General features: G+C 35.5%; 2 protein-coding genes across 3 annotated transcripts in view; one reads left to right on the top strand and one right to left on the bottom strand.

The window, feature by feature from the left end:
- Nucleotides 1–7,593: 7,593 nt before the first annotated feature.
- Nucleotides 7,594–17,161, top strand: LOC129911029 (CXXC-type zinc finger protein 1-like). 2 transcript variants are annotated; one of them, XM_055988668.1, is made up of 5 exons: nt 7,594–7,767; nt 8,549–8,631; nt 8,690–8,811; nt 8,876–9,425; nt 16,216–17,161. In XM_055988668.1, exons 2-5 carry the CDS (start codon nt 8,602–8,604, stop codon nt 17,053–17,055), a joined length of 1,542 nt encoding a protein of 513 aa, XP_055844643.1. In that variant the 5' UTR covers nt 7,594–7,767; nt 8,549–8,601; the 3' UTR covers nt 17,056–17,161. The 2 variants fall into 2 exon arrangements, with proteins under 2 accessions (XP_055844643.1, XP_055844642.1); XM_055988667.1 differs by having other exon boundaries at nt 7,594–7,783; nt 8,509–8,631.
- LOC129911028 (DNA-directed RNA polymerase III subunit RPC1) overlaps nt 17,044–17,976 on the bottom strand; it is a 31,860-nt gene continuing 30,927 nt past the window's right edge. Inside the window, exon 13 of the mRNA XM_055988666.1 lies at nt 17,044–17,331. Within this exon, the coding sequence (XP_055844641.1) occupies nt 17,134–17,331 (198 nt within the window). The 3' untranslated portion in view covers nt 17,044–17,133. The remainder of the gene's footprint in view (nt 17,332–17,976) is intronic.

Below are 17,976 nucleotides of genomic sequence, written 5' to 3'. Positions count from 1 at the left end.
TTTCTGGTAGGTTTTCGCTGCTCCGACTCAGGTCCGCCTTCGGCTCCGTTTTCTCGGAATGGATATTTTCACCACACCAATACATATGCAATCGACTTCGCGGTGATTATAATTTCCATACTAATTTGAGCCGCCTTCGGACCAGTTTCTGATCCGAAGTCGGACTCAGCTCCGCCTCAGGCGGAGCGGATTCGGACCGAGGTCGGACCTGTATGCTTGAAGGGGACCCTTCAAGCAAACAGGTCCGACCTCGGTCCGAATCCGCTCCGCCTGAGGCGGAGCTGAGTCCGACTTCGGATCAGAAACTGGTCCGAAGGCGGCTCAAATTAGTATGGAAATTATAATCACCGCGAAGTCGATTGCATATGTATTGGTGTGGTGAAAATCTCCATTCCGAGAAAATGGAGCCGAAGGCGGACCTGAGTCGGAGCAGCGAAAACCTACTAGAAAGAGGAACAAAAAAGGGATGACGTTTCGCATTTGCGACCAAAAAAGAACAAGATTATTTTTTTTTTTCACTGAAACTGTTTTTTTTTTATTTAATTTTGGCAAACGAAATTTTCACAATATATACAATATAAAATACAATACATTTTTTTCATTTTGTTTTATTTGTTGTTGCGTTGGTGTTTCTTTAGATGTCCAATCGCATGTTTCACCTTCTGCCTTATTCTTCATCATTAGAGATTACATCTACAACACAAACAGAAACATCACTTTAATCCAAACACTTTGAGCGATATATACAACATACCTTTTTTTGTTTCCATATTGTTAATAGTTTGATATAATTGTTTATAATTATACTTATATTCTATTAACAACGACACGAGACACGACGCGACTAAACACTTCAACAAAAAATAACAAAATGACGCTTTTGCTCTTGTTGGCTATGTGTGTCTTCTTTTTCTCCTTTTCTCAGTTTTCACCACACGATTCTCTTAGACTTTGTGTTCATACACAAAAAGTTGCAAGTGTGTGAGTGCAACCCCGCTTTTCTCGGTCGGAGGTCGGACTGTCTTTTCTGGACTCCGTTTTCTTGCTTGAAGGGGACCCTTCAAGCAAACAGGTCCGACCTCGGTCCGAATCCGCTCCGCCTGAGGCGGAGCTGAGTCCGACTTCGGATCAGAAACTGGTCCGAAGGCGGCTCAAATTAGTATGGAAATTATAATCACCGCGAAGTCGATTGCATATGTATTGGTGTGGTGAAAATCTCCATTCCGAGAAAATGGAGCCGAAGGCGGACCTGAGTCGGAGCAGCGAAAACCTACTAGAAAGAGGAACAAAAAAGGGATGACGTTTCGCATTTGCGACCAAAAAAGAACAAGATTTATTTTTTTTTTTCACTGAAACTGTTTTTTTTTATTTAATTTTGGCAAACGAAATTTTCACAATATATACAATATAAAATACAATACATTTTTTTCAATTTATTTTATTTGTTGTTGCGTTGGTGTTTCTTTAGATGTCCAATCGCATGTTTCACCTTCTGCCTTATTCTTCATCATTAGAGATTACATCTACAACACAAACAGAAACACATCACTTTAATCCAAACACTTTGAGCGATATATACAACATACCTTTTTTTGATTCCATATTGTTAATAGTTTGATATAATTGTTTATAATTATACTTATATTCTATTAACAACGACACGGGACACGACGCGACTAAACACTTCAACAAAAAATAACAAAATGACGCTTTTGCTCTTGTTGGCTATGTCTGTCTACTTTTTTTCCTTTTCTCAGTTTTCACCACACGATTCACTTAGACTTTGTGTTCATACACAAAAAGTTGCAAGGGTGTGAGTGCAACCCCGCTTTTCTCGGTCGGAGGTCGGACTGTCTTTTCTGGACTCCGTTTTCTTGCTTGAAGGGGAGTTTTTTCTAATGATCATACCTTCTCTTTTTATACCATGTTGTCAGTGAATATACGTGAAAGCCACCAACTTAAACAAAAAATAAAAAGACTGGAAACTCGGCGGTCAATTGACGTTTGCCTACAAGCTGCAAGGTGTGGTGAATGTCGTGCATGGTATAAAAAAAGAAGGTATGATCATTAGAAAAAACTCCCCTTCAAGCAAGAAAACGGAGTCCAGAAAAGACATTCCGACCTCCGACCGAGAAAAGCGGGGTTGCACTCACACACTTGCAACTTTTTGTGTATGAACACAAAGTCTAAGAGAATCGTGGTGAAAACTGAGAAAAGGAAAAAAAAGTAGACAGACATAGCCAACAAGAGCAAAAGCGTCATTTTGTTATTTTTTGTTGAAGTGTTTAGTCGCGTCGTGTCTCGTGTCGTTGTTAATAAAATATAAGTATAATTATAAACAATTATATCAAACTATTAACAATATGGAAACAAAAAAAGGTATGTTGTATATATCGCTCAAAGTGTTTGGATTAAAGTGATGTGATTCTGTTTGTGCTGTAGATGTAATCTCTTATGACGAAGAAAAAGGCAGAAGGTGAAACATGCAATTGGGCATCTAAAGAAACACCAACAACAGCAGCAACAACAAATAAAATAAAATGAAAAAAATGTATTGTATTTTATATTAGGGGTATTCACGATCCGATGCAACTGGTCTAGTATCATTGCAAAAGTGCAAAAGTGTAAAATCTTGCAACACTACAACAACAAAATATATGGATTGAAATTTTACAATGGTCTTGCACTTTTGCTATACCCTAACCCTATTGCAAAATAAAAATACAATGGTGTAAAATTTTTTTGACAGATGGCAGCTTGCCGTCACGTGTCGCCCATGATGAACAGTTTATCTTTTTTATTCTTATTCTTTTTTATTTTGTTTCTTTTGATGTAATTTGTGAAAATAAATTAACACGAACACAACAAAGAATGAAATTATAAAAAAAAGAAGAAGCATCGGTGGAAAGACAACTCCGTAAAAAAAAAAGTGAAGCTGATATAAATCATATCATGGATTCCATTCAATAATTACTATAGATAAGAAGAGGTGCGTTCACGATCTATTGTAAAAAAATAAAATTTTACACTTTTACTAGGCCTGTTGCACCAGATCGTGAATACCCCTATTGTATATATTGTGAAAATTTCGTTTGCCAAAATTAAATAAAAAATAAAACAGTTTCAGTGAAAAAAAAAAATTAATCTTATTCTTTTTTTGGTCGCAAATGCGAAACGTCATCCCTTTTTTATTCCTCTTTCTGGTAGGTTTTCGCTGCTCCGACTCAGGTCCGCCTTCGGCTCCGTTTTCTCGGAATGGAGATTTTCACCACACCAAAACATATGCAATCGACTTCGCGGTGATTATAATTTCCATACTAATTTGAGCCGCCTTCGGACCAGTTTCTGATCCGAAGTCGGACTCAGCTCCGCCTCAGGCGGAGTGGATTCGGACCGAGGTCGGACCTGTTTGCTTGAAGGGTCAGTATCGAGAACTGTCAAAACTTATGGCTACTTAAGGTTTTGACAGCCCAGCCCATTGAATTTGTTGTTGTAAACAAATTTGTCTGGGAAATTGTTGTTGCTTTTGACTTTGCCAAATGCAAACGTCAAAACCTTATTACCCCATTTTGTAAGATGGCGGCTCTAATGATCATACTTTGTCTTTTTATACCATGAATGTCGTGAACCTATCGTTGTGTTCGTGTCCGATGAGTGGTGAATGTCGTAAATCTATAAATGTGTGCTTGTTAACGTCATTTACCAACGTGGTGGCCATAAACAAAAAATACCAAGACTGGAAACTCGGCGGTCAACTGACGTTTGCCTACAAGCTGTGAGGTGTGGTGAATGTCGTGAACCTATTGTTGTGTTCGTGTCCGATGTGTGGTGAATGTCGTGAATCTATAAATGTGTGCGTGTTAACGCCATTTACCAACGTGGTGGCTTTCACATATATTCGCAGACAACACTGTCCACAAAAGCGTTTTGGGGGGAAAGACGTACGAAAGTTTCCAGTCTTGGTATTTTTTGTTTAAGCCTGGTACGCTGCTCGCGCTAAATTTTAGCTCCCATACAAATTATCGAAAATTTTTAGCCGAGATAAAATGGATCCCATACGAGTTAGCGCGAGCAGCGTACCAGGCTTTATGAGAGGGGCGTTCACGATCTATTGTAAAAAAAATAAAATTTTACATTTTTACTAGGCCTGTTGCACCCATGGTATAAAAAGACAAGGTATGATCATTAGAGCCGCCATCTTACAAAATGGGGTAATAAGGTTTTGACGTTTGCATTTGGCAAAGTCAAAAGCAACAACAATTTCCAAGACAAATTTGTTTACAACAACAATTTCAATGGGCTGGGCTGTCAAAACCTTAAGTAGCCATAAGTTTTGACAGTTCTCGATACTGAGTTTTTTCTAATGATCATACCTTCTCTTTTTATACCATGCTGTTTGACTACAGTATGGGGATCTTCCAGCAAATGTCATTTCTGGGCTGGTGAAGAAGATGCAATTTCGGGATTTCGCACCAGGGTTCCCAGGTTTTCAAAATAAAAATCCCCTTTTTTTAACACCAAAACGTTTATTTTTCCCCTTTTTCGTAAAAAAAATTCCCCTTTTTGCAAGTATTTATTTTTTTTTAAATTTTTTTATTTTAATCTTTTTTTAAACATATTAATTTTGTATTTAATTTATTCATAAAGCCTGGTACGCTGCTCGCGCTAAATCTTAGCTCCCATACAAATTATCGAAAAATTTTATCTGAGCTAAAATGGATCCCATACAAATTATCGATAACTTGTATGGGAATTTTATCTCGGCTAAAATTTAGCGCGAGCAGCGTACCAGGCTTAAAAATAAAAACTTTATAATGGACATAAGTAAATAAAAAAAATTAACAAAAATGAAGCTCAAAATACATATTTCATTTTCAAACTAAAAACAGTCAAAATAAAATGTATATTCATAAATTTTATTTTGAGGGTTAGGCCGTGTGCGAATTGCGTTAAAATGTTGGTTAAAATTTGACGTTTGGTTAAATTTTGACACTAGCGTGGTGAATAAAATGGGTTAAAATTTACCCAGCTGCGGTGCAGGGTAAAATTTGACACTAGTGGTTAAAATTTGACGTTTCTCAAGATAGAAAGATCAAGATAGATTTGAAATTATATTTGTTTTCATGCGTTGATTTTTTAAGAAATGTAAAAGTATTAATACAAAGGACTTCCTCAAGTTATTGTTCATCTTGAAAATGTACAATTTGGTTGTTTGTTTTTTATTTTTTTTTATTTCTATTTTGTTGGCAGCTGGTGAACTCTATTTTAGTGTTCGAAGACTGAATAAAAAATGTCTTTTTGATCGTAATGAGTTGGAAAACTATCGATTAAAATAAAGAAAAGTATGTGAAATTGAGAATTTCTTGGATATTTATACTAGAATATTTAACTTTATATATTTTCAGCTGGGTTTTGTTATAAAAAATAATTAATTGAATATAAGAAAAACCATTTTTGAGGGTAATTTTGTTTTATCTTGAGGGAATTTTGATCAAAGTAGTGCCAAGAAAAAAGTCCTATTTAATACATTTTAACCCAATTCGCACATTTTATCTCGGCTAAAAATTTTCGATAATTTGTATGGGAGCTAAAATTTAGCGCGAGCAGCTTACCAGGCTTTAATCTAAAATATCAGTGCTAATTTAATAAAAAATGGATATTATTTTCTATATTTAATGTATTTTTGTAAATCATATAGTATTTATGCCGATTAAGGCATGCTTTTTTAACAACGATGTCTTAAAAATGTATAAGTGTTTTTTTTATTCTTATTTTTTTTACTGCCGCGGCTGCTGGCTGAAAATTTCGTTTGATATACCCAAAAAAGTACAGATTCCCTTAATGAAATATTTTGAGGAGTGATTAAAAAAATGGAAGCACCCTACCCCCTAGTTTTCAGTAGAGCGGTCAAATTTTTTATTCACTTCAGTAGTGTCAAAAATTTAACACGGATTTAACTATTTAACGCAATTCACACACGGCCTTAATATAACAAATCCCTTCAAGCAAACAGGTCCGACCTCGGTCCGAATCCGCTCCGCCTGAGGAGGAGCTGAGTCCGACTTCGGATCAGAAACTGGTCCGAAGGCGGCTCAAATTGGTATGGAAATTATAATCACCGCGAAGTCGATTGCATATGTATTAGTGTGGTGAAAATCTCCATTTCAAGAAAACGGAGCCGAAGGCGGACCTGAGTCGGAGCAGCGAAAACCTACCAGAAAGAGGAATAAAAAAGGGATGACGTTTCGCATTTGCGACCAAAAAAAGAACAAGATTTATTATTTTTTTTTTTTCACTGAAACTGTTTTATTTTTTTTTTCTTTTCTTTATTTTATTTTCACAAACACAATTTTTATAACTATTTTCTGGTGAAGGTCAGCGGCAGGAGAACTCGATGTAATTCGACAAATTGTGGATGTTGAATGTATGTGGGTGCTGGTGGCGTCAGGCTGCCGAAGAAGATTTCCTAAGAAAAACACATAATGATTAGTTTATTATTTAAAAAATCACTGCGCGAGCACACTCACCCATATTTTATCGATAAATTCTTTTTTTGCCTTAAAATGATCCCATATTATTTAATATTTATTTAATTTAATAATAAACAAGGCGAGATACGACACGCCACAAACACTGCAAGAAAAAAAATAAAATGAAGTTGACGCTTTGTTTTTCTGTTCCCTTTGTCTTTCCTTCGTCAATTTTCCTTTTCGCACTTTTTCACCACGATTCTCGTTCGACTTTTGTGTTCATACACAAAAAGTTGCAAGTGTGTGAGTGCAAGCCCGATTTTCGCGGTCTGAGGTCGGAGTTTCTTTGTTGAACTCAGTTTTCTTGCTTGAAGGGATGTGTTTTTTTCGCAGAGTTTAAAACGTCAAAAGGGTAAAGCCAGAACTATAATTGGCGGATGGAGTCGGATGCTAATGTCAATTGTTGTTGTATTTCCATAAGTTTCCATCCGACGAGTGCGGTTGCGAGCGCACTCGTCGGATGGAAACTTATGGAAATACAACAACAATTGACATTAGCATCCGACTCCATCCGCCAATTATAGTTCTGGCTTAACTGTAAAAAGAAGGAGAAGACAAGGACAAATGTTCGAACCATAAACAAAAAATACCAAGACTGGAAATTTTCGTACGTCTTTCCCCCCGAAACCCTTTTGTGTACAGTGCTGTCTGTGAATATATGTGAAAGCCACCACGTTGGTAAATGACGTTAACACGCACACATTTATAGATTCACGACATTCACCACACCTTTGACACGAACACAACGATAGGTTCACGACATTCACCACACCTTGCAGCTTGTAGGCAAACGTCAGTTGACCGCCGAGTTTCCAGTCTTGGTATTTTTTGTTTATGGTTCGAACTTCCCAATTCGGAATTTCGCTCATCTGTCAGTACCAAAAGAACAAAAGAAAATAGAAAAAAATATCTCCTAAACTGGGTGAAGATCAAAACAAACCAAATTTTTCAAGGACGCGCGCAATTTTAAAGAACTGTTGTTTGTAAAAAAAAAACTCATACAAATCGATTTCAAGTGTTTTTTTGGTAGTAACGTTCTACTATAACTTAATTTAGTGTCTAAAAATCGAAAAAATTACGGAATTTAAAATATATTTCTATGCTGTATTTTTTGCTTTTTTGTTTTGTTGGTTTGTTTTTGCTGGTTTGTTTTGAATTTCGCCGAGTTTAAAACGTCAAAATGGTAACTGTAAATAGAAAGAGAAGACAAGGACAAATGTTCCAACTTCCCTATAGTGTACTGTGGTTTGAACCAGGGATGAGAATGCTAAGCCCGAAAAGTGAAACATATTGCCCAAAAAAACGAAGTAGATTTGGAAAATATGTAGCAGATAATGAAAAAAAAATATACATATAAAACAAAGGAGAATGCCCAAAAATAAATATATTTAAAAAAAAGTCCAGCACCGATTTAAATGAGACCTACATGGCTTGAAAGCGCATCACTCGTACATAGGTAACAAAAATGAACTTTTTTCTCAAAAAGCCATCCCCGTAATTGCTATACCTAATGATTTTTCAAATTATAAAGTGTTTTTTATTGCAAAACTTTTTTCGTTCAGCAGATTGACTTGGTCTTAGTTTCATGAGCAAAGATGTGCCATCCTGCCATATAATAACCTTAGTGCCTGGCTACACAGTGATTTTTCAATCGCCTATCCAGTCAGGTTGTAGGCAAGAGGGGTGAGGATTTTCCTCTTTTTGACATTTGTTCCTACAAAATGTGAATTGGAACGTGATTGGGCACAACACTGTGTGGCCAGGCACTTAGATTGTTTTTTAAATGCCGCTGTCTGCTTTATTTTATGCAAAATGCATGACCGGACCCACAGCCATTATGTGGATCTGGGCGATTTTGTTCGTTAGAAAAAATTTGTCAAACGAAGTAGAAATAGCTTGCTACGTAGCAGATACATCAAAATAAATTAATGAAGTAGATCTGCTACATATGAAGTAAATACTCATCTCTGGTTTGAACGTGTCCATTGTGAAGTAAACTATTAAATTTTTTTTGACAGCTTGTGAGGTCTGAACAAAATAAAACAAACTTCTGTTTAGTAAAAAAAAAAAAATGAGCGAAAAGAAGAAATGTAAAAAATCTGTAAGTTTACCTTAGCTTTTATTAAGAATAATAAATAGAATAATAAGCCACATTCCAGAAAGAAGAAATCGCTCGCGAATTCGATTTACCAGAGCGTAAAAGTAAAATTGCCACTATAATGAAACAGGATGGACAGGCTTACTGCATCTGCCGCTCTTCCGACTGCTCTAGATTTATGATGTGAGATATAATAATAATTAATAGTAGTTTTTGACTGTTAACTTGAAAACATTTTTGTGTTTAGAGGGTGTGATGGCTGTGAGGAATGGTATCATGGTGATTGCATTAATATTACTGAAAAAGAAGCGAAACATATTAAACATTATTACTGCCGTAAATGCAAAGAAGAAGATCCTAGCTTGCAAACTGTATTTCGAGCTGTCCCAGTTGAGAAAACTTTGGTTCCAGTTGGTGCAATAATAACCCCACAAGTTAAAAAAAAAGTCAAAGAAAAAGGAGCTCCCGAATCAAAAACCTTACGCTGTGGCACATGTGAAGGATGTAAAGCATCGAATTGCGGAACGTGTGAATTTTGCTTAGTTAGAGTGGGACATAAACCACGTTGTGAAAGAAGACAGTGTGTTCAACAGCACCAAAAAAAAATTAAACCCAAACAGGTTAAAGATCGTACGAGGAAACGAAAACGATCATTGAGCCCAGAAATATATATTAATCCGGAACTAGAAGGATTAAGACACTGCTATGGACCAGGCTGTAGAAAAAATGCGAGACCGCAGTCAAAGTATTGCAGTGATGATTGTGGAATACTTCTTGCAACCAATAGGATTTTCCAGGTAGGTAAATTCCACTAAAATTCTGACGGAAGCCCCCTTAATTGAGTTGCCCGTACGTAACAAATTTGGTTCAATGACCGTTAGGTTAAAGTGGTTGTCGGGCAAAAAAAAGCATGGTTCTACCAGCGTTAACAATAAAGAAAAAACATACACTATGCGATTCACAGTGGATACTCTGGTGTACACACGATACAATTATTGCATGCGATCCAAATTTTGTACGATAATTGTATATTGTACCGTGTATTCCAACCCTTGTGATATCACAAAAGACTAGCAAGTTAGGAACTCACTTGTCGAAACACTCGGAGCTTCTTATGAATAACGATAGACTTTTAACGTTCCACTAGATCGCTAGTGGGAGTTTTCTTAATAGAGAGAGCAGGGCAGGTGCAAAGAAGATGTTGAACAGTTTCCTCTTGTTCATTCATTCAACTCCCCATTCTTTTTGCATGTCTACCTATTAGACAGTGTCCTGTAAGAAGGCTAATTCTATGTTAGGTTTTGTTAAGCGTTGGTCGAAAGAGTTTAAGGACCCTTACGTTACATTAGCTCTTTACAACTGCTTAGTTCGCCCCCACTTAGAATACGCATCTCAAGTTTGGACACCTTTTTATAGCATCCATATAGAAAGAATAGAATCAGTCCAACGTAATTTTATTCGTTTTGCCTTAAAAGGCTTACCATGGAGACGGACCCTTTTTACCTTTCTTCCTATGAGCGTCGAATCAACCTACTGAAGATTCAAACCTTAGACATAATAAAATTATCCCAACACCGTACGAATTATGGTATGCATGTGCCTTTAACACGCATGTGTAATCTTATAAATTTGAATACTAATGTGTTTAAACTTTTTTTTTAATAATTAACCCTCTGTCGGCACACGCGTTCGAATTTGGCAGGACAAAAATGAAAATGGTCAGAGAAAAGTGTGAAAATACATTTTTTTTGGAATTGTGAATACAGTATTCGAATTCTTCGGAAAATTTTACATCAATTTCAAATACGATTCTCCATAAAATATTGGACCGAAAAAAGTTTTAGCGCCATGAAAAAGTATAAACCAGATTCGCAAATAAGAGGTGTGCCTACAGAGGGTTAATATTAATAAAACTTTACTCCAGTCAAAGCGTCGGAAAAAGGGCCTAACCTTGCGCACTGAGCCACTGTCAGCCAATACTTGTACCGTTTACAATATAATAAGGCAAGAGTTTGCTAAACAAAAAAATGTCTTTGACTTAATATAACTTATTTTTTATTTGTTTCAAAAAAAGAATGTGCACTAAATAGATAGAAAATGATGTAACGAACAATTAATAGCTCTATTTTTTTGTCGTAGGACATTCTGAAGCCGAGTTATTCCCAAAAAACGATATTTTTGGGTGGTTTCGCATTGGTTTTTCGTGCGTTCATTTATCAATTGCTCGGTCATCTTTGGTGATAAAGAGTTGTTTTTTTTTGTAAAATGCAGGAAATTAAGAGGACTACAAAATAAGAAAAATGTTGACCATAATATAAGCTTTTTTCGAAATAAAAACCAAAATGTGTTTTTTAACAAATAGAATTTGACTTTAACTGGCTGCCATTTTGTAGTAACTTACTTTAATACAATGAAATTACATACAACGATAGAAAATATTATAAGGAAGAGAATGAATGTTCATTTTTTGGTCTACGACATACTGGAGCAAAGATATAAGCTTAGAACTAAAATATCCCAAAAAATTCATTTTTGTGAATAACTCCGCTAAAAAGAATGATCAGGTGGTGAAAAAATTAGTTTAAGCCTTTTAAATATACCCCTATCGATCCATGAAATAAAAACTGAGCGCATGGTCAAATGACGCTTTGATTGGAGTACTTGTCTGAAAAAATACTATAAATCAGTGCACCACGCTCATAAACCTTTTTTTTGTATTTATGTTTACTGTTTATTGATTTTTTTTTATTTACTGTCTTTGTACCTACTTTTATTTATGTACATTGAATTATTTTTTTCTCAACACTCTTGACTATTAAAAAATTTTTGTTTTTAAAATTTTGACACTTTATGGAAATTAAACATGAAATATTAAATTTGTTTTTTTTTTTTGTTCATTTTAATTTTTTTTATTTTGCGTAGATATAATAAATGCTTGTACTAAGCAGTACCAATCTTTGACCTTCCTTTGATATTCGTATCAGCACTCACTTATCTAATTCTTTTGAATTTGTTTTTACCTTCAAAAAACACTAAAAAGTGCCGATACGATAATCATCCGCAAATGACTTCGTACTCAGGGAAAATAGACCCCAGCGCGTGCGGTATCTGGGGGAGAAAGAGGCGTGGGAATAATATGTTAGAAGAACAACTATCTATGGCAGATCTAACAGCTAATATGCACTCGATTTAAATTCAACAAACACTTTGAACGTTTAAAGTCTCTACAAAACCATATTTGTTTAGTTGCTAAGAAAGTACTACTCTGAGTCCATTTAAGGTTGGTTTTCTTTAAACCGGTATACAATACCTATATTGTTCCTTTCTGGTTGCAGAGGAGTGATTGTTCCTTGTTTGGCAAGTTCATCCGCCCTACAGTTGCCCAGAATGTCTTTATGTCGCGGCACCCATGTGACGTGAATGTTGAACTGTTCAGATATCTCTCTTAGAGATGTTTGGTAATCGAGGACCGTGATTGCATTTGTAGTGAGATAGATTTAATAGCTGCTTGGCTGTCCGAGAAGATCCGTATTGGATATTACGTTTTCTCTGAAATAAGAGAGAACCTCCTTAATCGCCAGAATTTCTGCTTGGAACACGCTACATTAGTCTGTGAGGCGGAAGAAAAGACTGAAATTCAGTTTTTCCGAGAATAAACCACTACACCTTTATTGTTTTTTGCACCATCAGTATAGAAGTGTAAACATTCATTGTCCAGAATGCTACGGTCCTCCCATACAGTTCTGGAAAAAATTGAGGTCTGAATATATTTTCGAATAGCAATTGAGGTGTGGTGTATTGTAAACAATTCGGAATGGATCCGAAGTTGTTTAAAATATTAATGTGGCCAATATGATTACTGGTCCCCTGAAAGGTTGCTTTTAGGCGACTAGCTGAGTTTGCTGATATTTGTTTGCTGAAGATGTCTAGGGGTGTGAGATTAAGAAGTATGTCGAGGGCGTCCGAAGGGGTTGACCTTAGCGCACCGCTTATGCACATACTAGCTGACCGTTGGACTTTGATAATCTTGTTTAAGTTAATCGCTTTGTCCAGTACGAACCACCAAATTACCACCCCGTATGTAAGTATTGGTCTTATGAGTAAAGTGTACAGTCAGTGTGCAATGTTAGGAGAAAAACTCTATTTGTCACCAATGGCTTTTTTACATGAAAAGAGTGCCACATTGGCTTTCTTGAACCTTTCTTCAATATTGAGCTTCCAGGTCAGTTTTTTTTATCAAAAAAGAGTTCTAGATACTTAGCTTGATTGGATAGAGTAAAAGTTGAATCTTTAATTGTAGGGAGTTTGAAGTTCGTTTTGTGGGGATTAATAGTTCGTTGCCCACCAATTTCCATTAAGTGATAAGATCCCTCCCTGGCCCCTCTGTTGGGTGCTGTACGCGTTTTGAAGTTTCCCAGCTCTGAACTGATAATTCTGCTACTAAGCATGATTTCTATCATGCTTTAAGCAGGTCTTCTATTTTAAGATTGTCTAGACTATAGAGCATTCATGATTGCTGAATTCCTGACATTATTAAACGCACCCTCTATGTCTAAAAATGCAACAAGTGTGTACTCTTTGTATTGTAGGGAATATTCAATGGTGCTAACCAGAGAGTGGAGAGCAGTTTCAACCGCTTTTCCCCTTGTGTAGGCATGTTGTGCCTTAGAGATCAGACAGGGTTCTATTTCTTGTCTTAGATGGATATCTATCATCCTTTTAACCAGAAAAGATAATAGATTAATTTGGTCTTAAATCTTTTGGAGTGACATGAGAGCATTTTCCCGCTTTAAGTATAAAATTCACCTTAGCTTTTCTCCAGGCCTTTGGTATATACGAGAAGTTTATACAGCTTAGCATTCGCTTGATAAGTTTGTGGTCTATTGTTCTTTTGATGTCATTGTCTATAATTTAGTTTCTGGAGAACATAAGCTTGGCATATATTTTTAATGTGACTGTTTCTTTTCGCTCCTCGATATTTGATAGTCCTGCTTCAAATAATATATTCTAGCAGGTGGCCATGGCACATAGGAATAGGTAGATGACTGCAGAGCCAGGGGTGGAATCGGCTAAGGTGATTGTTGATCATCACAATAAGTTCTTTTGCTCCACGTAAGGTGATTATCAAAGTGACGATCACCTTTTTGTTATGGATTGTGGGTGACAGCTATTTATGTGTCACTTTCACTTTCTATTTTTATTGCAATCCTCAACGCCGAACCTCATTATATTAAAAAATAATACGAAAATTTTAGTTCGTTGAGTAGAATATGGTTTCTTGTGGAGAACAAATATAAAATATTTAATATTTATTAAGAAATAAAAAAGCAAAATCGGGCACCGGTAGAGATCGAACCTCGATTTTCCCGGTGTGAGTCGAATACTCATCGAAATCTCTGCACTTGTAGGGTTTTGGTGATCACTTTACTCAGAGCAAAGAATAGGTGATGGTCAAAAGTGACAATCAAAAAGGTGACAATCCCCTATCACCTTAGCCTTAGCCAGGCATCGTCAAGCCCAACGATCGGCTTAGAAGTTTTTTTCTAAATCGACAGCTTAACTGAAGCCACCTGTGCGATAACATTAGATAATTTTCAACTATGTCTCCCCTCTGTGCCACATAGTTCAGTGTTGTATGTTGTTCTCTCGTTCTTTCTCTCTTTGTCTTTCTGTGTTGTATAAATGTTTTGTGTTGTATCAGGACTAAGTTTCCCAAGCTCCAGTGTTTCTAGTCCGTAGATTTATTTTCGGATAAGTTTAATATGTTATGTAATGCAATATATTCTTGGTCGGTGAAGTTGGAAATGCGTTTATACTCCTTCTAGCTGCTTGATGGTACACAGGTTTAAAAATATTAAGTATTGATTTCAGGAATTGACCGTATATGTATAGGCCGTAGTGGATTTTACATAAAACTAACGTTTTAGTAATATTTGAAAGAGTGTTAATATGTGCATTACTTCGTTGTTAAACGTTCTCTTTATTTTCATTAAAAAAAGCTGAAGTGCTTAACTCTTTTGCAGGTTCTTTGTAACTTTGTGTTGCAAAAATGTGTGTTGTTTATTTTTTTTGTATTTCTGCAATAAGAAAGCTTGCACCCCTGGATCTCTGCATCTTGTGCATTTGCACATGTAGGACCGGCCTTGTTGATATTATGGCTATCAACTTAGTTGATGAACTGTGAATTTTATCATTATTGTAAATGAAGTTTTTGATATACCTGAGGGCCTATTTTGTAAAACGATTTTATTGTTGAAACTACTTCGTTATCGTTTAAATGGGATTACGTAATACGAAATCGTATTATTTCAACGAAAGTTGTTAACCTTTACGACTGCCATTTACCTATTGTTTAACTTTTGTCATTTAGCTGTCATGATATCGATGCGTCTGCAGTTAGAATGCATTTGAGCCTCAAAAAAAATTGTACATTATCGCTCTTTGTCGTGGCTATTGTTTACTTCAGTATCGTTTACTTGCAGCTCGTTTCGTAGTACGCAAAAGACTCCATAATATTACGGATATCAAAAAATAGATAATCATCACTTTTCATATCAATCACAAATTCTTGGTTGATAAGTATCAAATACTTTTTAAATTAATTATAAAAGGTACTTTTTTTTCATTCTTTATAAAGAATATTTTATTCTTCAAATTACTTTCTCTTTTTTGTTCAGAAATGGATACCTTGAAAGAAAGGTGAGTTCCAATCGGAACGGGCTATCGTTTCGGAACTTTCTCCGAACGAATACCTCGATTGGGCTGATTATCGAATATCAAATTGATACTCATAACAGGGCCGTTTTTTAAATTAACTACTGAAGTACATAAATTAACTCTGAAATGTGAACTAGTTCAGCCGGGGAAGTTTATTTTTGAGCTGGTGCGTACATAAACCTAATCAGCACAGGCCTTATGAGCTTTTCTTCAAAGGCTAGGTTAGGTAGAAATGGCTGTCAGGAAAACAACTGACACACTGAGACCGCTTACACTGATTAACAAAATTAAACTTTTGTTTGCCACAAGAACCAAAATATGCTTTCCTGAAGAAGATTTTAGGGGTGCTGAGCTGGAATACGTAGTTAAAAATATTCTATTGGCCTCTGTTTATGGAATATTACCCTTATAATATGTATACAAAAGTTTTTTTTCTGTGTTTGAGGTTATTCTTTAATTTGTGGTAAACTGTTCTTTTTTTTCCAAAAATTGTTTAAATCTCGCCGATATCTCTTTTTTTGTACGAGATATACGGCGACATCGAGGTTTCGAGGTATGTTAGGTAAAAATTCTCAGATTCGTATGAAATCGGACAAATTTGCCTTTCGAAGGATATCTTGATAATCTTTAGAATAATTTGCTTTGTTCTTTTATGAGTTAAAGCATAAAAAAAGGAAATGTGAAATATTAAGTCGAAACAGTTGCATATGTTCTACACAACACTGTATGTATATTTGATAGGTCAACAAAATTTTCAGATGTGCAACTTGGCACATGTAATTTGGTAATAATTGGTTATTTGAGATTAAAAAAAAAAACATTATATCTTCTTCTTTTATGTAAAAAAATCATTACTAATTATATTTTTAGGTCCTACCACAGCGCGTTCAAGAATGGGGTCTTTCAAGATGCCGTGCAGAGGAGGAAAATAAAAAACAACTTGATCAAGTTCGAGCAAAACAAGCCGTTGTTCGTTTTGCCTTGGCCGAGCTTGATAAGCGGCACAACGAACTTGATTTGATAGTCCAAAGAGCAAAGCACTGCACGCTTGATCTTCACTCACAAGACAATACCGATGTAGAGGATGAGCAATCTATGTACTGCATTACTTGCGGACATGAAATTCATTCTCGCACTGCTATAAAACATATGGAGAAGTGTTTTAACAAATATGAAAGTCAAGCTAGTTTTGGAAGTATCTTTAAAACTCGTATTGAAGGCAATTCTATGTTTTGTGATTTCTACAATCCAGCTAGTAAAACTTACTGCAAAAGGTTACGAGTTTTATGTCCTGAACATTGCAAGGATGCAAAAGTTAGCGATAATGATGTTTGTGGTTGTCCTCTAGTATCAAATGTTTTTAACTTGACTGGAGAGTTTTGTCGTGCACCTAAAAAGAACTGTTTCAAGCATTATGTATGGGAAAAAATACGTCGCGCTGAAATTGATTTGGAACGCGTCCGACAATGGTTAAAAATGGATGAATTACTTGAACAAGAAAGACAAACGCGTGCAACAATGGCATCAAGAGCAGGAGTTCTGGGTTTAATGCTACACTCAACGTATAATCATGAGGTAATGGAAGAACTTGTCCGACAGCAACAAAAACAAATGCAAAAAAAACAACAACAACAACTTGGCAATCAACAACAGTATAACAAACAACATTCATCGGCCATAAATAAAAGAATTCAAAAGTACGGTGTTTAATTTATTCTTTAAGTTGAAATAAAAAATTAATTAATTAAATAAAATTACAATGTCAAAAAAAAAACAGTAAACTAGTATTTATCCTAGGGCTGATATTTTGAATAGAGGTAACACCGAAGGCAGCAGGTGTGTATCTTTATGATTATGTACGAGTTTGAAAAGGCCCGTTCCAATAGCGGCTGGCATACCCAAAATAATTCTTTCTGAAACTCCATCAACAGCATCAGTTTGACCGTAGTATGCAGCATCAAAAAGGTGATCAGCAGTCTTCTCAAACTATGAAGGAAGATAAAAATTATCTATTAAAACACAAATCAAATCTCCATTTCTTAATCAAATCTTCATTCCTAATACCAAAAGATTTGGAAAATCAGAAATAAAGTTCATCGTAAATGGATATCCTCAACCCTTTCCGACGATTATACAATTTTCTTAAGTCGATGATGAATTTAATAAATACGACAAATAGCGTTAAGAAAGTTGTTTTTAAAGCAGGTTATATCATTAAAAAGAATACTCGTAACTTTTACAAATTTATAAACCTTAATACGTTGAGTGGTCACGTGCAAGTAAAAAAATATTACTAAAGTGTCCACTATAGTTTTTTTTGTTAAGATATATTTTAGCGTATGTTGTATGTTATTTTTTATTTCAGTGAAATTGTGCTGTTATTCAGTTTGGGCCATGTGGCACTTTTGTAATGCAGTCTTTGAAATAGCGTCGCAACAAAAATATGTATAGTACAAATATAGGAAGGCTGATTTTTTTCAAATCTGAAAGAAGGGTATAAGAAAAGCTCAAGTCCTGGCGAAATCCGCCATTTTGGAAAACGCAAATTGATTTATATCTTTCAATCTATTGGTTTGACCGAATAAGATACTTGACTTGCGATTTTTCAAACCAAATCTAAAGAACTTAAAA

This window comes from Episyrphus balteatus, chromosome 2 (assembly GCF_945859705.1).
Source record: "Episyrphus balteatus chromosome 2, idEpiBalt1.1, whole genome shotgun sequence".
NCBI lineage: Eukaryota > Metazoa > Arthropoda > Insecta > Diptera > Syrphidae > Episyrphus > Episyrphus balteatus.
This window is presented reverse-complemented; position numbering and strand designations above follow the sequence as displayed.

What these genes read in the sequence shown, in the direction of transcription:
- LOC129911029 (XM_055988668.1), top strand. Translation starts at nt 8,602, where the DNA reads ATGAGCGAAAAGAAGAAATGTAAAAAATCT. An exon ending in AGAAGAAATGTAAAAAATCT is followed by an intron (nt 8,632 to 8,689) that starts GTAAGTTTACCT and finishes GCCACATTCCAG; the next exon opens with AAAGAAGAAATCGCTCGCGA. An exon ending in GACTGCTCTAGATTTATGAT is followed by an intron (nt 8,812 to 8,875) that starts GTGAGATATAAT and finishes TTTTGTGTTTAG; the next exon opens with AGGGTGTGATGGCTGTGAGG.